The 23,970-nt window shown below is 46.3% G+C and overlaps 1 protein-coding gene across 1 annotated transcript in view; it reads left to right on the top strand.

Annotated features, from left to right (window-relative positions):
- The window catches only part of CAPN13 (calpain 13), a gene marked incomplete at both ends in the record, with an annotated part of 63,580 nt that extends 40,473 nt beyond the window's left edge, over nucleotides 1–23,107 (top strand). The window contains 11 exons of the mRNA XM_080939355.1: nucleotides 1,280–1,425; nucleotides 3,294–3,445; nucleotides 9,614–9,816; nucleotides 10,690–10,726; nucleotides 13,989–14,046; nucleotides 14,130–14,188; nucleotides 15,642–15,710; nucleotides 18,300–18,375; nucleotides 20,330–20,458; nucleotides 22,092–22,147; nucleotides 23,081–23,107. Of these exons, the coding sequence (XP_080795481.1) occupies nucleotides 1,280–1,425; nucleotides 3,294–3,445; nucleotides 9,614–9,816; nucleotides 10,690–10,726; nucleotides 13,989–14,046; nucleotides 14,130–14,188; nucleotides 15,642–15,710; nucleotides 18,300–18,375; nucleotides 20,330–20,458; nucleotides 22,092–22,147; nucleotides 23,081–23,107 (1,012 nt within the window). The remainder of the gene's footprint in view (nucleotides 1–1,279; nucleotides 1,426–3,293; nucleotides 3,446–9,613; nucleotides 9,817–10,689; nucleotides 10,727–13,988; nucleotides 14,047–14,129; nucleotides 14,189–15,641; nucleotides 15,711–18,299; nucleotides 18,376–20,329; nucleotides 20,459–22,091; nucleotides 22,148–23,080) is intronic.
- Nucleotides 23,108–23,970: the final 863 nt, after the last annotated feature.

Here is a 23,970-nt window from a genome sequence, read left to right as displayed (position 1 = left end):
TGCTTTGATAACACTGTCCAAAAGCATGACTGAAGGTGAATCTACCAGCCTGGCCCTGGGCAGGATATCACTGTTCTTGTCTGGAAGCTATTCATTACTCCAGGTCTTGAAACCGCATGACATGCCTTATGTGCACATCCTAGAGAAGAAGGACATTTCTTGGAGGAGCCTCTAGTTTGCTCAGTGATGGATCATTGTGAGATTTAACATGTGTATGTGAAAAAAGAAGAGAAGCAGACAGACAGATCTGTACAGTTAATGTGGCAGGGACCTCAGATACTTCCCAAAGAACAGGAGAAAGAAAAGCAACTTGAGAAAGTATAGCTATGGTAGCCCATACAAGACCTGCACAGGTTCAAGTCAGACAAAATTTCAGCACTGAGAAGGAAAGTCCCACCCTTCACCAAGAAGCTTTTATTCTTCAGTGGAGTGTCACTGGGTATATCAACCATATGCCCGGGCAGGCTTCATGCCAAGAAGTAGCAGACCAGAATAAGATAAGCTCTATCTGGGGATATGATTTTTGTTTGTTTTGTTTATTTGTTTGCTTTTTTGTTGTCTGCTTCTATTTTTTCCTTTTTTGTTGTGTTCATCTTTTGTGTGTGAGAGAGAACATAATGTTGGGTGAGGGGAGGGGAACTGGAGGAGGAGTGAGAACATAATCAAAATATACTGTATAAGAACCAATTTAAATAATTAAAAAAGAAAGCACTTATCTTGAGATAAGGAAAGAAAGCCTGGGTCTGAGTCACTCAGAAGCAGAGACAAGTGTCAGTTAGAAGGGTAAATCTTCCCCCAATATCTCTAAGCCTGAGTCCGAGTTACTCAGAATCAGAAACAAGTGTCAATTAGAAACACAAATCTTCCCCAATGTCTCTATTTTAATCCTAGCACAAAGCCAGGTTTTCACTGTGGTACCAATGAGTTTCCCTGAAGACCTCAGCAATGAATTTGCAACAAGCAAAGGCAAGATTACTAACAGTTTGAAAAGCTGAGAGCAGAAAGAACCTGGCTTTTGTCCCACTAACCCTAAAACAGAGTTTGGAAAGTGGTTTTGCCAGGTGACACACAACACCCCGAAGTGTCCCTACCGCTGTCCTCTCTAACACTGGAGGAGAGTCTCAGGGCAGAAAGGCATGGCACTGAATGCGCCAGAGATACTTTGGTCTTTGGGTAGGCCTATGGTAAGTCACACATGGAGAGACAGAGTAACATGACAGGAAGTTGGAACTGAGGACAGGACCAGAAGTGACTTGGACTGTGTGTCTATTTTTCACAGGATGTCCTGTCGAGATTTCCAGGAGAACTTCTCAAGCCTGTACATATGTAACCAGATCCCGATCACTACACATCATGGAGTCACACCTGACGAGAGCTGGCGACAAATGAGGTTTAGGAACCAAGTGATCTCAAGAAAGACAGCAGGTAGTCATTCTGGTAGACTTGTAGCTTGTCAGCTCTAACTCAATCCCAACTTTTCTCTGGCTATAGTGTCTGGTTAGACCACCTAATGAGAAAGCAAAGGAGTGAGCCTCAAGTGACAACTACTCTTGCAGCATGATGGCTGCTAATGGGGGTGGGCGGGGCAATCATTGCTCCTGGCATCCTACAAATCCTGCCAATCAGCTTCGCCCACTTTCAGGGTGGAGCGCTGGCTGTCTGCTCTCCAGTAAATGTCTAAGACAGAAGGAAAGGCTGTGGAGAGAGCATGGGAAAAAAGTCAAAGCCTCATTAAACCACCGTCATTTCCACACACTAGCTGTGTCTGGGAATAACACTGTTTTCTGTCTTCAACCTCCCCAGCTGTAAATAGTATAGACAGTAACCCTCACACACCTCTTAAAGCTGCAGAGCACCACCCAGATGCTGGGTGAACAATTCTGTCCTGCTCAAGAGGAAACAGTAGTAGGGACCTCCATTATGACCTTTGCTGTCCATCCTGTTCCCTGTTTGGGAGAACTGGTGGCTGAAGCTGCTACCTCTGGGGTGCAGTTCAACTGAGCTAGCACATTCTCCACTAAACTGGAACTCCATAAAACATGTAAACACGTGTGTGAGAGAAGGTATGTTCACATCTGCCTGGTCCAGAAAGATTTCCTTCAATGACCCCAGACCTTAAGGTATGCTTTCTTTTGTTCTGCGGGCTCTTGTGATCACTCTGCTCCTCAGAGAGCCATGTCCCTGAGGGGCTCAGGAGGAGACTATTAAACATGCTGAGTCAGCTCTTATTCCGCTCCCTAAGCAGTGCCTGCCTGGCCGCAGCACAAAAGTCCCTTTCCTGGGATATGACGAGAATCAGTGAACTAGCCAGACTTACACAGCAAGGCCCATTTCTAGGAATACCTTCCAAGGAAGAGAAGGAAGAGGATAATCAATTGAGTGCCCGCTATATGCTGCTAAGTGCATTTTAATCACTATCTTCTTTAGTACTCATAGAAAGGCCATGACCACGATAGTCTTCGACATCTCCCGACTCACCTTTCAGAACTCAACTGTTGTGACCCAGGCCTTTTGAAGAATATCCACTCATCTGTATCCTGGCTTTCCTGGCTACTTCATGCACTTGAGTCTAATAATTTCCATGTGTGCTCTCCTCTTGCTCTGGCTGGGATCAGTGTGATCGGGTACATGACCAGTCCACCATCTATTTTCTCTTGTGTACACTGGCTCTTGGTGACTGATGCCATTCAAGGTTCCAATGTTTATTACCAGTATAATAAGTCCATGCACACTGGGAGATTCTGTAATTTTACTAGATAGCTCTTAGGGCTGGCCATGGTGATGGGCTCTCATAATCCCAGTGCTGAGAGAGTGAAGACAGACAGACTCCAGGGGCTCGATGGCCAGCCAGCCTGTCCTGCTGGCAAGTCCTAGACCATTGAGACTCCCTGTCTCACAAAACAAAGCAACACAATACAAAACACTGGGCAGGACACTGGGCAGGAATTAAAACTTGAGGTTGGCCTCTGGCTTCCACCAACATATGAGCACATACCTGAAGACACACACACACATACACAAGGACACACACAGACACACACACACACAGAGAAAGGGGGGAATGGGGCTGAATTTATAGGAGACAATTTTGCTCAACTAGGTATAATATTACCTCTTCTGTTTCTGAGAGGAAGAGACTGGGGCTTAGAATATAAAGAACTTGTTTCATAACTACTGACTATGGCTGTGGTGGGCCTTAACTTTTCAAACAGAGTTTAAACACAATCCCATAAGCAGTATCCTTGGAACCCTAGGAATGTTCTGAGCCCCAGTAATGGCTCTTTCCCTTCCAGGAGGACAGGAGAGGGATGTGCAGTACCTCTTTAGTGTTCAAGAACCCACTGATGGTAACAATGTCGTCATAGCCTTCACAATCATGCCACAAAGCTGCAAGATAGAAGAGGAGATATTTCCACTACAGTTCCAGATATTCAAGGTAAGCAATGTGCTTTGGGTCTTGTTCTTTGAAGATACTGTGTACACTTCGGGTTCAGTAGAGACACTGGCAAAGCTGGAAGACTTAGTAATAAAATCCTAAAGGCATTCATATGTCCAGCTCTGATATTTTAAGAAAAATGTAAACTGAAGGAGAATCACACGTGACTTACATTTTTATTCTTAGTTATGGGTCTACTTATGTGTAGATATGTGCATGTATGAGTGCAGGTGCTCATGGACTTTAGAGGAGGGTTGAGTTTCTCTAGAGCCAGAGTTACAGGCAGTTGAGAGCTGTACTCTTCAGGTGCTGGAAACAGGGCTCGGCAAGAGCAGCATTTGTTCTCACCCCTCAGAAACCCTCCAGCTTCCTGACCATGTTTTCAATGGCAGATGTCCCCTACCTCAATGGCAGACGTCCCCTACCTCTGCCACTTTATGGGACAGCTTTTCCAGGCATGCTTCAGAATCTAATGCCTGGATCTCAAGAAGCACTCAAGCCTAAGACTAGCTTCGATAATTCTGCAGATTCTTAGACTAGCTCCATAACCCCTGAATCAAAGAATATTACCTGCAGAGTCTAACGGTCTGCATTTTAACAAGTTCCTCAGAGACTGCCTAGTTGGGTTGCTTTTGAAGATCATTGGTTAAATTTCAAAGAGCTTAAGACACACACACACACACACACACACACACACACACACACACACACACACACACACGTGCATACACACTCACCCATTTAAATTCAGTCAGTGAATTATTTTTCCTCTTGTGTCTGTGGTCTAGACTCTAGACCCAAGTCCAGATATAGCTCAGTGATTGACATATAAGATCTGTTCGCTGCTCATCCAAAGCCAGGTTTTCCCTTCAGCACAGATTCCTTTCCTCCACTGACTGCCAACCACTTCCCTTGCTCCCCCAATGCTAGCACATACACAAACCATGAAATGGTTAACTAAGAAACTCTTTTTTAAACAAACACCATTTAAGGGTTGGAGAGATGACTCAGTAGTTAAGAGCACTGATTGCTCTTCCAGAGGTCCTGAGTTCAATTCCCAGCAACAACATGGTGGCTCACCACCATCTGTAATGGGGATCCAATGCCCTCTTCTGGTGTGTCTGAAGATAGTGACAGTACTGGTACTCACATACATAAAATAAATAAATAACCTTTTTATTTTTAAAAACTCATGATTTAAAAGAGAAAAATTATAATTAAAAAAAAATCTAATGACTCTGCTGTCACTTTTTCTAAAAAATTCAAAGCATCCCAGAAATAGAGTGAGTGATTCTCACATGATTTGTCCTGCAGCCTTGTTCAAATGAGACTATGAATCCCTGAGGTGTAAGTAGTTCCCTCTTCTCACATTAGAGTAGAAGAAGCTGGTACACAGTTATATGAAATGACTGAGACAAAGTAAATTTCAAAGACAGTACTCTCAGCCCATTTGTGGCCAAACATGTCCCCTGCCTCCTCTGCTCACAGGAAACTGTTCTGCTCATAGCTGTGGCTCTTGCCAGAAAGGAACCTTAAAAGATGTGACATTTTAGAGTCACAAACATGTTCTCATTTAGTGTCTCAAAACTATGGTTATCCCCAGTTTTATAGATATAAAAGCCAAGCTCAGAGAAAAAGAATTATCTTCCCAACTGCTGGGGGTGATGAGTGGAGTTTGATCTCAGCACCTATAGGCCAGGCCCAGAGGTCTCAGCAGGGCTTAGATACATTCCTTTCTCATGGTATCCAGAGCAGCAAGAGGAACAAGGACTCAGGCTCTGGAATGAGAGCCCATTGGGTTCTACTCTCTTAACATAGCTCACCCTTCCTTATTCCTACTTCTTTTACTTAATTCTTTAAGAGTCAGAGCTCCAGCAGAAGAGACTGTTGGGATTCAACACAATACATTTAAGTCTCAGGCCTGTCCAGATTATTCAAGAACATCTTCTAAGGATGCAGTAATGATGATTGTCATTTGAATTGCCACCCAGCACCTGCCTCCACTTTGGGGGGAGGAAACATGAAGGTTTCTACTGCAGTAGCTAAGGAAGCCAAATATCCCATCTTTAGCCCTTGGGTGCTGAAGGAGATTTGTGACCTGGATGTTTCCACTTGGGTGTTCCTTTTACTTTCATTCCAGCCACCTCGCTATATACCCCTAGCCAGCCATGCCCATACTTGGCTATTAATTAAACAAAGGAGGTTGAAATGTTCACGCATTATTTATATCAAATATTTGAGCCCAGAAGTAGCTATTTAGGCCAGTCTGTAGAGTCGTGTCTAACTGTGGAACTGTCTTGTGCAGCTCCCTCCTACTCTTTGAACTTCATTTTCTAGATGCCCCACCCACAATCAATGGGCAAACATGCTTATGGTTCAGGAGCTACAGTGAGGTTATAATCAGCTCTATTTCTAACATTTCTCTAAGCTTCCTTCTCTCCTCTGCACAGAGATGAATTCTTTCTCAGCTGCCCCTCAGACCAGAGGCTTCCTCAGACTTCTTGTGATCACAGGGGTCCTTCTAGGATCCTGATTGAGTTGAATATCAATAATCATCTCGATCTCATGCTAAGTTTCTTGGGGAACTGGAAAGATTGCTCAGTGGCTAAGAGTGCTTGCTGATCTTGTAGGACCTAGGTTGAGTTGCTAGTGCCCATATAGTATCTCACAACTGTCTAAACTTCCAGTTCCAGGGTTTTCAATGTTTTCTTACTCCTTGGGCACTGGGCATGCACCAAGTGCTAGCAAACATAAACAAAATTTTTAATCAATTTTTGAAAAGAAGCTTCAGTTCTCCTTGTATTCCAGCCAGAAAGAAGCAGTGAATTTGCCAGTATCCAAGCTTATGGAGCTCCTAGGGCTGAGCTATTTTAGTGTTGATGCAGCTGAAATGGGGCTCCAAGCTTAGTGGGAGCCTGTGACTCCCCAACAGCTATGGGCACACTGCTCTGTCATATCAACCAAATCCCAGTGGTGGGTACAAAAACCAGGACAGATAAAAGGGACAAGAGGGTGTGCTATTCTGTCCTCATTCCCTAGAGAGACCCTCTACTCCAGGCCAGGGTTTGGCACCTCACTCCCAGTATCCATGGCTAAAATGTCTGATCACACCCATCAAGTGGTTGGTCTACACATGTAGGACCTCAACCCAGGCTAACAGGGAAGGACTGCACTTGGTAGGAAGTGGGGCTTCATTGAAAAGGAAGCAATACAGCCTGTCCTCTTTTCCTCCCTGCTTCTGCCTGGCCTTCATTTCCACACACATGGACTAGGACTGAAACATCTGTTCGAATGACTTAGTGAATACCCTGCATATTGCATAGACGGGCCCTTAAAACTGTAGTGATACAACTACTGTAGCAATAAAGATGAGACTGTGTCTTTCCAGCAGATGGAAAGATGGAAGCACACCTGTTCCCCCATTTGTATGTGCACATACATTCTCTCCAAGGGGAGTGGGTATCCATAAAAACTCCTATCATGTTGATAGTTGTCTAAGGAGATCAAAGAAGTTGTCTTTCCATTGACAGTCTCCATATTAAGGCCTTTGTTCTGACTTTTTCAAACCTGCCATTGACTGAGAATTGTGTCTTCTCTCTAGTCCTGCCATGTCCTCCTGCCTCCTCCTAAACCACCATCATAGCATAAACAATAACCACATCCTGCTAAGACATAAAGTAGACACTACCCCATCTCAGATAATCTTCTTCCTTCAGTCTTCCTCCCTTTGCTGCTCCCTACACCAGTATGGCATTCCTTTTCTACAACTCTGCACAATAAATGAAGAATGTATCCCCACTCCCAGCACGTGCCCTGTTTTGCAAACAGGCTGACCACACAAGAAATAGCATGGGTCCTGAGCTAGAATGGGGGACCCAGCTGTCTTTCTGTTGTGTCCACTTCCTGAAGCCTCTCTCTCTCTTCCACAGGTAGACTCCCAGGTATGGCTCACTGCTGTCCTCACTGACTTCCCACATCTCTAATGCTACTCCTTGGTAAATTGTTATGCCCTTTCCAACTGTATACCTATCCACATGCCCAGGTCTACAAATACATCCTTACTACACCTTGAATCACCAGTTAGCTTGGTATCTCCAAACAGGTCAACAAACTAGGATTTGGCATGAATAACTTGGCATCTTGGTATATGATTGGACCTCACATGATTCTCTCTTGAGCACCCAAAAGAGGCTTCAACTGTAAAAAAAAACCTGACACATTTGGTCCTCAAAGAGAAGCTTGGTCCAACTGGTTCCTATGCATTTACCATAAGGACAGTAGTAAGGGATATCTGGGAAGGACCTACAGACGCTTGAATTAGTCTCCAAATAGGTCTACCATACCTCAGTGCTTACAGGCTTCATATAATTTCAAGGCAGACCCCTACATCTCTCATAAGCAAATAGACATTTTTTTTTAAAATCCAATAACCTTACCTGACCTGATCAAGTATTGATTGAAAAGAAAATGTTGAAGGTTTTGAGGAAAGATAGAGACAGACAATGGAGTTCAGAGGGCCTGATCTCACAGACACAGGCCTTGCCTTGCCATGGCTATAAACTCAGCAGTAACTTCTTCTGCTGCCAAGAGAAAAATAGAGTGTATCGACAAGAAACAGGATGTGTTCATAGCCACAGCCAGCAGATGGTAACAGTGCCCCACCCCAAAGCTAGTACAAGGCCCCAAGAAATAGGCAGTATCTAGGGTAGCAACTCCAAGAGCAGGGGTACTCAAAAATCCAGCCAGAAAGTTGGCAGCAAAAAGGTTTGTCCCTTAACTGTGGCCTAACCACAAAGCTGGGCTTAGAGTCTGCCTTGGTCCCTGGTGCCTGCATAAGGAGGAAACTTAAAAGGGCTCTGAGAGAAGCTCTCAAATGAATGGAATGGATCACATCCATTCAGTGAGCTGGAGAACACAACATGGCAGGGCCTGAACCAGAAAACAGCAAAAGCTCTGCTATGGGGTAACTGCCAGCTCTGTGCTGCATGGCCCTGGGTCTGTGTGACACGGCCACTCTGAGTACTGGACCAAGGTCTCCTTTTATCCCCAGGCCACACTGCTCACTGCCACTGAGCAAGTCCACTCTGAAATGCCACGAGGGTGGAGAGCAGTTGGTAAGCATGGCCATCGAACCTATTATAGGAGGAAGGCTGCTCACACCCCTTTGCACACATAGTGCCAGAGGGCATAGCTGCTCTTTTGAAAAAGAACCGGCCCCACCATTCATTACTTCTGTCAAAAGGACCTAAGCAAACCAGGTTCCCAAGCCTATAGGGGCTGCTGTTGAAAGGGGTAAAACTGCTCTGGGGGTTCTACCTGCCCTCTGCTGTGTACCCAAGGCAGTGGCCTATCCCCTGCCCAAGTCGCATCTCTATCTCTTGATAGAAGCTTCCCCATTCCTGTTCTTCCCCCAAGGCAGAGCCCATCAATAACCATTTCATGCTGCATAACCATTCTAAATGGAATCGCCATGTTCACATGTAGTAGGAAAATTTGTTTAGTAAGGGGTTTTTATTATAGAATATGTATGTGACATCTGGTAATAGGAATTGCATTATATTTATTGTTTTATCTGAGAGAAAATTTGAAATAAAAGGAGTATGATTGAGAACCATTAGTTTCCAATGAGAAGGAATCCCAGGACTCTTGCTGGGGAGACGAAAGTAAGCAGGGGAAGAAAATTCAACCCCGCAGCTGTATGGCAGCATATGATTAAAGGTTTACAGGAGACATAGCTTTGGGGACTCCAGAAAAATTCAACACTGGAACAATGTCACTGGTTCCCATGTCTTGTTTGCACATAAATAAGAGAGAAAACCAGGACCCCAGAATGCCATTAGATTAGTGAGAGAAAATCACCTGTCAAATGTCTGTGCACCCACTATAGTATCTGGAATCTGCCAAGTTCAGCTTTCTGACATTCTAACATGATTTGGTCATCTACAAATGTATTGGGCCACATCCATGGCTGGGACTCCTGTGGCCACAGACAACAGATGGGATACACCTGGCAGATAAATACTGTTGTGTGGGGGAAATGGTATTTTAGTTTTGAGTCTGAGTCAGCACTAGTGCGGTCCCAGTGAGCAGAGAAGGCTCTAAAGGGGAGTCACCTGTCCTCACGGCCAGGTTGTATGTATAGAAGGGGCTTTCTCACAATAATCTCATTTCTTCTAGTTCCAGAAGTTGGAGAAAAGACTGCTGCCTGCATTTTTCTCCCCATTTAGAACTGCTGCCCAGGGCATAGACTATGTATCCAAGTGCAACTTCACAAGGTCCTTCCACCTGAATCCTGGGACCTATGTAGTGGTTCCCTCAGCACACGGAAAAGAAGTGGAGTTCCTGCTCCGAATATTCCTCAAAATGCCAGGCAAGGACAGGTATAGAAGGCTAGGGCCCTGGGTGTTTTAGTCTACTTCAGAGTGCCTTTATGAACAGTGGCCTGTGCATTGTGTGTTAGCACAGGGTGCACCAGGGACACAAGATGAGTCTTGCTCTTGAGATGCTAACTACAATGGGGAATGAGAAAGTCCATGAACAAGTAACTTGCCCTCAACAGCAGTGTAAAACCATACTAAAGGACAGAGGGGAGGGACTGCTTCTGGCCACAAGAACTAGGAAAGGCTTCTCAGAGTATACAGCATTTAAGCTGGTCCTTGAAGGTAAACAGAACTTAATAATTTCAAGAAGACCATACACATGAGAAGAAAGAGGCTAATCAGGAGTGGGGACATAGTGAGCCAGGGCTGTGTCAAATGAGTGCTGTCAGTAGTGTGCACAGGAAAATCACACTGTGTGTTTTATCCCCTTGCTTGAAACATGGCCAGAATTCGGATAGGATAGACCAGGAAGATGGACTGTCCTGAAAACAGACCTTGATTCTAGAGGGCCTTGAATGTTAAGTCATGGGACAGATTGAGATCAGCAGGTCCTGTCCCTCTGAGCCTGAGGCAGGTGTTACATAGTCATAGAGGTCTTCGCTGTCAAGTCAAGAAGGACCATGAGTCAAAGGTCATATGCATCCTGGCAGTAAAAGTCACCACCCATGTGTATCTCTGTATGAACAAGTCAACAGTGAGAAGCCCAGACCGTGCCCGCCCCAGATGAATATAAGATTATCGTGTATCTGCTGCCAGGCTGCCTTCTTCTCATCCTTGTGGAAGATGTTCTGTGTCATCGGGTACCCTCCACAGGTGGGCCCCTGGGAATACGGTGCAGGTCACTTTTGTCACATTGTTCCCCTGGTTTTCTAGGAATCTGAACAGCAATTTCAACCTCAGAACCTTCAAGGTAGGTGTGCAGATCTTGCTTATTGTCTTTGTCTGTCAATGTATCCTCCAAGAGTCTCTTTCTCCTTCCTGGATTTGCTATTGGCCATGGAATGTAAAGACAATCTGATAGGCTACTGGTAGCTCTAAGAGGTGTGGCAGAAAAGAAGCCCAGTCCTCTAAGACCAGACTGGACTCAAGTATCTTCCTCCTAACAGACTTTAGTTTTCAACCCCCTTAAATTTCCATTTCCTTTACCTCATCCCAGCCACTACTCTACTGTCTTAGATTCAGGCAGATTGATTGCATCTTTCAGTCAGACCAGCTTTTACTAAAACAAGGTTGTAGCGGAAGAGTGGTCTCTTTCCCAGAAATTTAACATAACTGTTTTCCCTTTGATCCAGGGAAGCCTTTCAGAAAATGGATCCCCAAAAGGCAGTTTCTACAGATACTTGGATCAGGTATGCTATCTAACACCCATGGATCTCACCGTGGTGAGAGGGAAAGTCCAGGAACAGAGACATCTCCACTTGTGTATTAGAATTCACAGAGGAAAAAAAAAAAGACTTGATCATATTAGCCCTGGACCATCCCCAGATGTTCTGGTTGCCAAGCTCTGGAGACATGTGATGTCCCTATGTGGGTAGAATCCCATTGGAACATAGAGCTTAGGCAATGAGAAGATAATTATGATCTGTGTAAGGGATATATTGTGGCTTAAGCCTTTAGACAAGCAGTTGGCAGAAACTTCTCTTTCTCTGGCTCTGCCATCCCCCACCCCAAACCTGGCACTGTTCCTCCCTGGAGCTGGCCAGCTTCAGAAAGCCCCAGCAGCTCTCTTCCTGCCAAGCCACCTATGTGCACATGGGGCTTTCCTAATGGTTTAATAAACTGTTATAAAGAACTCCTTGACTCCTCAGGATAAAAGAGCTGCCAGTGGTTCCGTGGGATGGGCCTTTTACCATTAATAACAGTGTTGGTGTGGGAAGCAGAAAATGACAGAGATGATTTTGTGTACTGTGGGCCAAGTGGAGACCGAGGAAAGAAGGCTGCCAGCCGCCCCTGTCTCTGTACTCAGAGGGCTAATCGCACAGTGGCATCTCTGATGTGGATGGACCCACACACCAAAAGGAGAGGGGGTAGATGGAGAGGGTGGCTGGAATGAGGGATGAATGTTGGAAAGAGCAGCTCTTCCGCACTTGCCCAGGATTCAGGTCAGCTCTCACTGAAACAAGGCTGACCCAGAAGACCACTGTCTCTGTCTGTGAGTTGCCAAAGGCAGAGACAACTTCATATGCAGTCCTTGTCCCCAACCACCTATCACTGTCCTTGGCCCAGAGGAGGTGCTCAATCATTTCTGTCAGATTGAATTAAGACAGATTAGCTCCCCTGGAGCAGATGCCCGACTTTGGGCTAGCTGCTCTGAGGTGACCAGCAAGACCTGATTAGATGCCTGAGACTAGGCTTCTCCAGGGCAGGTGGTACATTTTCACATAGGGCCACGCACTTGTACTTCTAAAATAAAAATATAATCTGTCATATGATAGGATGATACAGACTCCCTAATCAGGACTCTTCCAAGCAGCAGCCAAAGGTTTGGCTCCCTCTAGAGTGGTTGTTAGCTGGTATTAGACATCGGTTATTGGAATTAGAATAGGACAGATGGGACATTGTGCTTAGGTCACCTCTTAGGCAGGCATCCTTGAGCAAGGCACCCTGGCACCATCCTGTGCAGCCTTCAGACCATGCTCAGAGGTTGTGAGCACTCATGTACTCACTGTGTCCTCTCTCCTGGTTCCTCGCTTTGGTTTTAACTGGCTTTATTCATACAGTATTTACCAGCACCCTGAGATGCTAGTCGCTTTATTAGCCATGGCAGCACTGATGGCATAAACAGGTTTCCCTGTCAGAAAGAAATCATGTATTTGGGCTCCAGGGTTAGACAGAGCAGATCTAAACACCGTCCTTTATGAATTCAATTGCAAACAGTTTCCAAACTCCTAGGACATTTCCCCCAAGGACCTCTACGGCACGGAGCTTTGACATTCCACAGTCCCTACATGTAGATCTTGGGGGACTTGTCTGAGCAACCACCATTGCTATGCCTGCTGTAAATTCTGTACGTGCTTCTGATGTGTGATGGAGTGTAGACTCAGGTCCATATGTGCCCTAGTATAATATGGAGAAGGGGGTTGATGTGGTCCATGCTCACTTCAGTTGACTAGTGGATAATGTTATGAAAATGAGTCCCTCCTTAGCTACTGTAAGGGGTCACGATTCTTTCAAAGAGAAACTCAATTGATAGAGGGCACATACAGCCAGCTTCTTTGTTATTCCCAAACAATGAGATTAGAAGAATGGCCTGAAGACCAGCATCTGACAAGGGCAGCTCAGGGTCTATGCTTCTCTATCTGGGGCCTTGCAAGAACAGAATATGAAGCTGCTCTCTTGCTTTTGGAGCAAAGTTGTGCTGTCAGAGTCAGGAGAAGAAGGGACAACATGTGGAAGCTGTGAGAGCTGGTATCTGTGGTGGGCTGTTCTCAGAAGGCGTCTAGGAAGCACTTTCTGAGACACGGACTGCCACTCTACAGGGCCACCCACTGAGAATCCAAAGTCCCTGAAGCACAGCATCCGTACTTCTCTATAAAACTGCCGTCGAAGACACTACCCACCAGGCTTCCCAGGGCCTGTCTGCAGGGAAAGGCCAGAGCCATGACCTCACTCCAAGAGCAGGCCGAGAAAATGGCCTCTTTATCCACAACTGCAGTAGATTTCTGTTTTTAATCTAAGGGGAACTATAATACCTTCCTTTTCCCTTAGAATTGGAAAGACTAAGTATTATGCTCTACCAGAGCAGCTTCTAGCAGTCCTGATTTTGAGTACTTTCAGCTCTGTTGTCACACACGTACATGTACAAAGTCACCACACATCTCATGATCTTTTTGACAGTGGAGAATACACCCAAAGGGCTATGCTGGTCATCCTGCCGCCGTCCTCCCTGGGGGTCTCCCTTGGTGCCAGCCATAATGAGAAGGGGAGGAAGAAACTCTTGTCTTGTTCAGTAATAAATGAGGGGGGCACTATGAGGGAGCCCATACTAGGAGCCAGTGCCAGGACCAACTATCGTGATGGATGCTCAGGGAGGGAGTTATCAACATGGCCAAAACCCAGGGCAGGCCGGAACAAAGACTGGGTAGGCACACTATGGAAAGGAAGGGCTCAGAAGTCAGAGAGATGCCTCAGAGTCTCACACAACCCGTTTTTTCTCCCGTGTTTTGGACCAGGGGTTAGACATCGATGCCACTCAACTTCAGAGTCTTCTCAACCAGGAGTTCCTAACAGGTACGTCAGCTTAGGCGCCTGCTGGCTCCCCCTCCTCACCACGGTGCCCTCCTCTACAGCACTGCAGTCTTCTCCTTCCTCAGGGCCTCCAGAGGACACTTTCTCCTTGGACCAGTGCCAAAGCATCATGGCGCTGATGGATGTATCCTTTGCAGTCACCCCCTCCTGCAGCCCTAGGAACCCACCACCCCCTGTGGGCTTCCCTGGGATCCTAATTATATACGGAGTCACTCCAGAATCTAGCTTATCACTGAAACCATAGCAATAGTCACTACTGACTGGGAATCATAAGGAAGTCTATCTGTCACACTTGCAACAGCCCGAGATGCAACAGCTACTAACCCATTGAACAATGGAAGACACAGGGGCCGTGGAGGTTATTTTCTCCCAGCCCACTCAGAGAGTTGGAGCTTATGCATAGATTTGAAACAGGACTTTAAGCTTCCAGGTTCTACATTCTAACCTCCGCCTGTGTTACCTTCTACAGTCTGAGCTACATCCCTTCATCCTTTCCTTCTTCACTGCTTGGATTCCTTGTTCAAAAGACTCCTAACTTTAAAAGATAACCACAGAAAACTCACAAACCTTGTTGGCCCACAGTGCACAGTTGTGGAGCCCCTTTTGGCTCACATGTGTTTGTACCTGTAGACAATTCAGTGGCTAGCCCAGTTTCATGGCCATAAGGAACAGGACCAAAAATCAAGCTTTAATTGCTTTTGCTCTCATCCCAACACCCTCTCCAAGAAGCCTCCCCCCTCTGTCTGACCTCTTCCCCCACCCTGCCCCAGGCAGGAGAAACACCGGAGGAGGGATCCCAAGCCTGGCAGCACCTCCCAAGCTCCCAAGGCCGAAGCTGTCTCCAGAGAGAGACAGATCACCCCTCTTTCACACGGTTAACAAGACTCGATTGTGAATTTGAAGCCAGCCATTGTAGAACAAGAAGGCTTCTTGATGGAATCATAAATCAGCCCTGTCTCAGCTGGCTGTGATCTGAAGTCACTCGAAGATGCAGAAGAATCCAAATGGTCCTTGCAGCCCTGTGGCCAGGGCACCCAACTGGGGGCAGAGGAGAAAGGGATAGAAAAGACCTGTGCATTGTCCTAGGGACTGCAAATAGAGCCTCCCCTGGGGTCTAGGGCTAGAGTAGTGTGGTATCTCTCAGAGTTCAATTATTTTTCCCCAAATTAGTTGCCGGTCAAAAGGAGTGGAAAGGGAAGCATTTATACACAGGAAGGGATGGTATGGTTACCTAGCCACACTATCTCTGCATTTTCAAGGCTCCTGCATAGCCCTCTCTCCCCTCCCTTCCCAGGGAGCCCAGACAACTGGTGGTTGGGGGCACTCTCCCTCCTGCTGGATATAATCGAATTGGATGCCTTGTTCTCAGAGATCTTTCCTTCTAACAATACATTTGATTTTGGAAAACGAATCTAAACCAGGTCACCTTCAGATAGAGTGGGAGCCAGCTGGTAAGGGGCCAATATGGCCCTGGATTACTAGCTGAAGTCTGAAGCTGCTCTGGCTTCATTAGCAGGACACACAGATCCCCTCCCCCATCACCCCCTGGACGGCTTAGCTCTTAACTTGTCCTCCAGCTGAAAGCCAATGGGCGGCTGGATCAGGAGGACTTTGCAAGACTACAGAGTCGCCTTATCCACTACCAGGTACGGCTGCATTCTCTATGATGTCACTAACACTCTTACTGAACCCGGGCGGGCAAGTGTTTATTGGATGTCCCCACACTTGGGTATGAAAGGATGGGAAACATCACCCTGTCCTCAAAGTCACCTCACACTTGGTTTAGGGAGACAGACAGACAACAGAGGCCTGCGTGCCAGAGTGGCAGGCTGAGGAATGTTCTGTGAGGCTGGGGAAAGGACTTACCTTGGACAGTGTCTAGAACTGCCATGATATATATTGAAACACTGTTAGTCTGAACCCATCTCTTTCTGTATTAATGCTTCTGTGGGAGAATCTACCAAAGCAAACACAGTTGGCCTTTGGCTTAGGTGTGGCCTCCATTGTCCTCAGGACAAAGTCCAGATGCTTCAAAGCAGCACACAGACCTCCTGAGCTAAGTCTCTAATTTTGAGTCCAGAAGAGGCCATGTGTACTCATCAGACTTCATCTGAAACACAACTGTAAGATACCTTGCTGTTCGCTATAAATGCTGAGCCTGTGTTTCTCTGCCCCCTTCTCTCCCATCCCCACATCTCAAGCCTGGTCACTGCTCATTCGTCCTAAGAATGCAGGCAGCTTCAGACATGCCTTTCCTGCCAAGTCTTTCTTTCCTGTCCCTGTGACTTGATTATTGTTGATTCTGACTCCTCACCTTCTGGCGGACACCTGTAGGACAAACCACGTTGCGTGTCTTAATATCTTACACTTAAAAAGAACTTTTCCTTGTTTTAAAAGTGATATCTAGTCACACTAAAAATTATAGATGAGACAAAAATAAACAAAAGAAAAGAAAAGAAAAGATTATCTTGCTAAAGGGAAACTACTAAGACCCAGTTAATAGGTCCCAGGTTGTGTTCTGCAGTGGGCATATTTATACAAACTAAATAAAAGTCTAATCTGGCCAGGCATGATGGCACACATCTGTGATCCCAGCAGTTAGGAAGCTGAGGCAGGAAGATTATGATTTTAAAGTCAGCTTTGGCTGCATAGAGGAAACCAACCCTATGTCAAATAAGTAAATGAGTGTATAAATAAATAACGTGATCAGCCATATGTGCATGCACACAAACTGCTTTAAAAATGAAGAGTGCCAATATATCATATGACTAATCAAGTCACTATCTCTGAACATTTTGTAAGGCTGAATCCTCCTGCCAAGACCCTTGACAGGACAGGGGTGGGGGAGGATTTGACTTCTTGTCAGACACTGGAAGGTTTGACAGGAACCTCCTACCATTACATTCCCGGGTCCTCCAGAGCAGGCTCTTTCCCATGTTCATCTTTTCCCCAGAGACCTCCACAGTGTGTTTAACATAGCAGCACTGAAAATCCCTCTATCCTGCCGTAGCTAGTCAGCTACGAAATGAACAAGGCTATATAATAGAAATCACGCAGTGTCTGCCTTCAGACCTACCAGAAACCAAATAAGGCCAACAGGAGGCTCTTAAGACATTGTCCTGCAGCCATTGGCCTCCACCCACACCCACTGCCCACCCCACCCCGTGGTTGGATTTGCCTTACATATCTGGGATTTGCTAATTTGACATGAGAAAGCACCTGTGAGCCAGCAGCACGTAGATGGCAGTCAGGCACTCTCTGCTCAGACCCGGGCACCTGCCCGCTCCATCCAAGATCAGGTCCGCACCTGCCGGAGGCTTAACTTCCTCATCTAATGACTGTACTGTAGGCCAGGACTACAATGAGCATTACAAAGATAGAAAAGGTCTCCAGTAAATGCAAGAGTGGAGACAACAGTGGCTGCTGCTGCCATCGTCACTACCTCCTGCACCATACTTGAGCCAGGACTCAGCTCTAACCGGCTTCTGGTCTTTTCTGTGGAGCACTCACTAATGCACAAGCAAGATTTGTATGTGAAAATGTAAACTTTGGTATCTTCGAATAAAGCACGCTTAGGTATTGGTAAATTATCTGTACTTTATAGATGTTTGCTCATTGGCTTCTTATCCTGCAGATGAGGAAACTGAGGCCTAGAAATATGAGGTAACTTGATGAGGGTCAGTTACAGAGCTGGCCAATGGTTGAGCTAGAACTTAAACCCAGGCAGATCATCTCTTAAGTCTGTACTCCTGACCACTACTGAGCACAGACTCTAGAGCAGCTTTCCCCACCCTGTAGGTCGTGACCCCTTTTGCAAACATCCATCTCCAAAAGAAAAAACACATTTACAATTCATAGCAGTAGCAAAATTACCACTATGAAATAACAATGAAAAATGATATGGTTCGGGGTTGTCACAACACAAGGAGCCGTGTTAAAGGGTCACAGCGTTAGGGAGGTTGGGAAGCACTGCTGTAGAGAGACCATGTGCTTCTCCAGGGGCAGCTGAATGCCCCATGTGTCTAGAGTGAGAAGAAGAAATGGGAACTGGTTGGGAGGGGGGAGCTTCAGGCCCAGCTGTGAACCAACTGACAGGCTTAAGGGGTGTGGCCATCCCTCCTCTACCTCTCTGTAAGCTGGCTCCTTACACACTTCAATAAGGTCTCCACTGGGCATGGAAAATAGACCTGCAGGACCTACATCCTCACAGCCTTCTTGCTTCTTTTACCCCTCAGCACATTTTCCAGAACATCCAGAGGAGCTCTGGAGTTCTCCTCAGCTCAGACTTATGGAAGGTCGTACACAATACAGGTAACATGGGGCTCGTGAGCCTAGATGGCATGGGTCTATGGGGCATTGTGAGGCCTGTATTCCCAGCATGTCATATGGAAGGCTGGCATGGTGAAACTGGGTGGTTGGGAGAAAAGAGAGCTCTGGCTTGTGTGTCCTCCCTTATCCACATTGACCTTGACCAGCTTTCAGTACCAGACTCAGATCTGAGCTCCCTGCCTACAGACTGAGCAGTCCCGTACCCATAAATTTCTTCAGCCACCTTTTCTCTCCAGCACAGCTCTGACTTATGGGGAAAAGGGGGGAGAGGGAGAGGAATGGGGGGCAGGAGTACATGGTAACCTACAAGGAATGGAGTTCATCTTCCAGAAGCTTCCAGATCACTGTCTGGGTTTTCAGGGTTAAATATCCACAAAGCAGGCTGGGGATCTTACTTGTCTCTCTTCACAGAAGGTTTCAAGGCTAAATTAAACCAAATGGCGTGTGTTGAATTCAAGTAGGCATAAGCTTTCTGTCCTGAGATGATAATAACGATACCTGGGGTGCTTCATAGTTGACCAAGAACTATTCACTTTATCTTCTTTCATTGTCTCCACTTGGCTGAGAACTGGGAAGAGCGAGAATCATTACCTCCACTCACCTGTGGGGAAGACACACCACATAACGGTTACAGAAGAAAATGGCCACCTTCCTTAATGTTCCCCCAGGTTAACTCTGGAGACAGTGCCTCTGTAATTCTTCTTCCCATGTTACTGGCATAGAAAGTGATAGAAATACCAGACGCTGCTCTCCGTTTGAGCACAGATCCTCTCCTTAAGTCTGACTGTCAGCAGCAGTACCCCAGCATCATGGATCTACAGCGAAGTAGAAGGCCGAGATGCTCAGAGCTGAGATGCCCTGCAGTGCCCTGCATGGCTTGTTAGAACTAGGAAGGTTGATCTGCCCCATGTCTCTGATTCAGGAGGTCTGGGGGGACTAAAGAAGGTATATTTCCAGCAAGTCCTAAGACTTATGTGGCTGACACATGAGGCAAACCACTTGGAGAACTACTGAAGATCCAGCTAAAGATGACATCATCAAAAGCGCCTAATGACCACAAAACAAAACAAGGGAGGGGAATAGAGACCACTTCCAATTCAGCTCAGAAGCCTTCGGAAGCAGGGCAGGTGGCTATTGGGAACACTCAAGCCTGATCTGAAGGCATTTGGCTCCTATTTTATCAGCTCTGCTACAAAACACAAATGTGCCTCTAGCTGCAGGAGGCCCGTGGGCCACCAAGCTCATCTCTGCACAGCTTTCCAGGGTCTGTCCACCTAGCAGAGCAACATCTGCTGGCCTTCTGCACTTGCCACCTGTGTGGTTAGCGCCTCCCTGGACCTTATAACTAAAGATGGAAATGACAAGGTCAAAGAAAGAAGGCGAGATGCCTACCATCTTCCCAGCTGAGGCAAAGCTTTGACTTGTCATCTCCCTTCTGTGCCCCATCCGTGGATGAGCACATTAGGACTGAATCTCCCTCTTACACAAGGACCACACCTGCCGACATTAGAAGCGCCCATATACAGGACTCACATAGAGTCATGACATCTAGATGGAAGATACTTGAATGCAATCAGCAGCAAAGAAAAACCTGGCAGAGGCAGGCCTGGACTATAGCCCTTAGGTGTCCTGGCACCTCTATGCTGCATGAGGATTATCTAATTATTGGAAAAGACAATGTGTTTTAGAGGAATGTCAGTGTTTGGAGTCTCTTGAGTTGGTCTCTGGCCAAGCTGCAGACTTGTGACGTTACACAGCAGCCAACCCTCTAAAGAAACAGGAGAGACCCTGAGTGGGGTGGGCCCGGCTGACATACTGGACTTGAGTGGGGGATGAGATAGACAGATGCTGGGCAGTCTTAGCAGGTTTCTTGAGCCTCACGAGGCAGAGGACCACCCCATCTTCAGTCTCCTCTCAGCTCACCTTCCCATCCCAGTCTTCCTTTCAGAAATCTTCATCAGCAATGAGCTGCTGAGTCTCATGACACTCAGGTACAGCAATAGCTCTGGCCAGGTCAGCTTCCCCAGTCTTGTCTGCTTCCTGATACGGCTGGAAACCATGGCAAGTAAGTGACCCTGGGGGTTTTCTGTAGACATTCACAGTGACCAGTGAACTCAAGAAATGGCCAGAAAAGCCCTGATGTCCTAGTACCTGGTTGCTGTCCTGCCTGAGACTCTCATGATATAAGAGGGCCAAGGTAGTTAGACTTCAGTAGTGTTGTGGCAAGGAATAGGTCAGAAGGTGAGGTCTGCAAAAGCCTTACATAGACTGCTGTGAGTTTCATGTATGAGTGAAACCAGTTGGGCAAGAGGAAGACTGCAAACCTCCCCAACCAAAACCAACACAGAATATATAATGCATTCTCAAAAAGAAAAAAAAGCCCATAGTATTATGCAAATGGTGAGGTAATCGGTGTTATAGAAAGGACACAGAAAGGTGTGCTATCTTCTTAGCACCAGGCTGCTGAGCTTCAAACCTTCCTCCATGTTCTGGCCTACTTCCTTTGAAAGTTGTCTTACTTTACTGTTACAGTGATAAAATACTCTGACCTAGGCAACAAGGAAAAGGAGGCTGAATAGTTTACAGTCAGGCAAGTCAAGGTAGCCAGACTTTGAAACCGTTGGTTATGTCACATCTACAACTGAGAAGAAAGCAATAAATGCATGTTGCTCTTCAGCTCCCTTTCTCTACTTACACAGTTCAGGATCCCAGACAGGGGATGGTGATGCCCAAGGTGATCTTCCCACCTCAACTAACACAGTCAAGATACTCCTCCATAGGCATGTCCAGAGGCCCATTTCTTCGGGTGACTCTAGACTCTGTCAAGTTGACAATTAACTCTGACCACCACCAGCACAGGTGTATGTTCTTTCTTAATAAGCTGACTCTGCCTGAGCTCCTATCCACATGTCTGTCCATTTGGTTGTTTGAACTCTCAAACACATGGACCTAGAAATTCCAGAGAATACCAGACTCTAATACCCACCAGTGGCAGTACTGTTAACTGTGTCCCTGTCTTCCTTTCTGCACTCTCTTCTGTCTGAGGAGTGAGGTTAATTTAAATCACCCTCTCCGGGTTATGCTTAGAACCAAGTCTACTCTTTACTTGTGCAATGGAGTATTTTAGTCTCTACTGAAAGAATTTCATACAAGTGAATGCATGTGGGCAGAAGGTCTTTTTTCAAGCCATAAAAATCCAAAGTTGGAGGCCAGAGGTTTCCACACATTTAAGCAGAATAGCTTTTTTTAAAACTAATTTTATGTGAGGCCCCAAGCCACAGAGCAGTTCAAAACAGCTGTTGGGGATGAGGGAAATGCAGAGCGGGGTTCAGAAACACCCCTGAATCTTGATATCTCAATTGCCATGGGGCACATCTGAAAAGCCCAAGGTTCCTAGTAAAAATGAAGAAAATACAGCCCTGCGATGGTAAAATAGAAACCCGAGTTCTGAAATAGATTCAGGAGATCCTAATTGTGCCCATCTAAAAAAAATATCCCATATCCCCTCACAAAAGGCAAAGAAAAGGGAAGCAAGGTTGAATCTGGAAAGGGAGAGATGAGAATATTCATATTTGTTTTGGGAGAACCCCGAGCTACCCCAAGGAAACAGAGAGGAAAAGAGAGGAAAGGCATATTCTGGGGACACCTGAAAGCTGATGACCTCTAAGCCTATCAAAACCTTTCTCTGTCTACCCTAGAGGCATTCCGAAACCTCTCCAAGGATGGCAGAGGCATCTACCTGACAGAAATGGAGGTGAGATACCTTCCCCTCCCCACCAGGCACAGTCCCAGACAACACTCTCCGGATCCAGTTCCAAGGGGCATTTTTCTTCCTTGGGTATATTGAATAGTCCATCAAAGGCCAGGCAGGCTAGGGATGGGGGGGGGGGGAGTTGCTTCCAATTACTGCCTTTATATATTGCAGGCTGCCAGGCTGCTTTAGGATCTTGGCAGAGAGATTTTATTTTTTTCCAATAGCTTAATAAAGCAGAGGATTATGTGGGAGTCATAAATCCAAACGGGAAGTAAAAAACAATCCACCAAGCTCACTGTACATTAAGCCTAAATTTTAGAGCCACCTAACCAGCCAGCTGGTCAACGCACATACACCTCTCTCTGCTGGGCTATTTAGAAAATGATAGGGACCCTTCAATTGCTCAGCAGGTAGAGTGGAGGATTGTAGAGGAGTTACCTAGAAAGCAGGGGAAAGATGTCTTGTGACGGAGCGTTGGGGGTGAAATTAGGCGGAAAAAGGCATTGACGCTGCACTGAGACCCTCCGAGGGAGACCCTCCGTGTGTGTCTGCCCTGTTCCATATTAAGGGAACCGACTCTAAGCATTGGTTCCATGGTGCTGGGGCTCAGTCAGGAAAGAACTAAGCACAGAAGTCTGAGGACCTAAAAACAGGTCCACATCACCACACACAAGCCCAGGCATGGTGGTACATGCTTCTAATCCCAGAGCCCCAGAAAGGCAGAGAACAGGAGGATTCTGAAACTTGATGGCCAACTAGCCTAGCCCAATGGGTAAACTCTAGGTTCGATGGAGTCTTCTGTTTCAAAAAGTGAGGAAGACATCTGCCCCAAACTCGAATATTGTACATATGCGTGCACCTGCACACATGCAGACTCACGCAGCGGGAATCAGGGGAGAGGGGATATTTGTTCTAATGATGTTGATTTCTCAGTGGATGAACCTGGTCATGTACAGCTGAGGTGGGAAGTACAGTACAGCAGAACCCGCTGGACCAGGTAAGACATGGCAGCATCAGCATCCTTCCTCCTTCCTCCTTCCTCTGAACATTCCCCCTCTGCCTGTAAGAAGGACACGTAAGACTCCCTAGAAACAGCCTCTGAGAGACTTCAGAAAGTGTATCTTCAGGAGCCAAGACCTCATTGCCCCGTGCTCCTGAGTTTCAAGGCTAAAATGCTCGTTCCGTCTAGACATGCTCGTGAAGAGAGCATCCTGAAAGTTGTGAATGAGAAATTTACAACATTTAATTAATGTTCAGGGTGATGATTCATTCCAGACAGAGACTAGAAATGGTGAACATGTACCGTGGAGCAACATGAACTGTTGACCTTGGCGAAGGAGAGCCAGCCACGGCAGCTGTACCGTTCGTTGCCTGGCTGGCTTTGGGCGGTGACAGACATGGATGGTTATCGGCGTGTATGCTTCTAACCTGTACTTAACAGCAAGCCCATTCCCTCTTTAACCTTGATGGAACATACCAGAGTAACAGGGCATCTACAGACACATTGCCCAATTCTGCTATAGCAGAAATTCTGGCTGAGTGTTCTAGAATCTGAAGAGCTCTTGAGTTTGTGCTCCCACTGTCTGGGGATCTTCAAGTACTATGTAGTCCTTACCTAAAGACAAGCCATCTAATGCCCTGGAAATTTCTATTCATGCATCCACAGAAACTCTACTCCCTAGACCTCTGCAGAAAAGACACAAAGAGAGACAGACAGACAGACAGGCTAGACAGATAGACAAACTAGACATGCCAGAACTTGAGGTCCCCACCAAAGTCTCTCTTCTTTAGTTGTCATGGTTGGATCTCCATGCAACAACCCT

Source organism: Micromys minutus (genome assembly GCF_963924665.1).
Source record: "Micromys minutus genome assembly, chromosome: 1".
NCBI lineage: Eukaryota > Metazoa > Chordata > Mammalia > Rodentia > Muridae > Micromys > Micromys minutus.
Note: the sequence above shows the minus strand (reverse complement) of the source record. Positions and strands in the feature narration are given on the sequence as shown.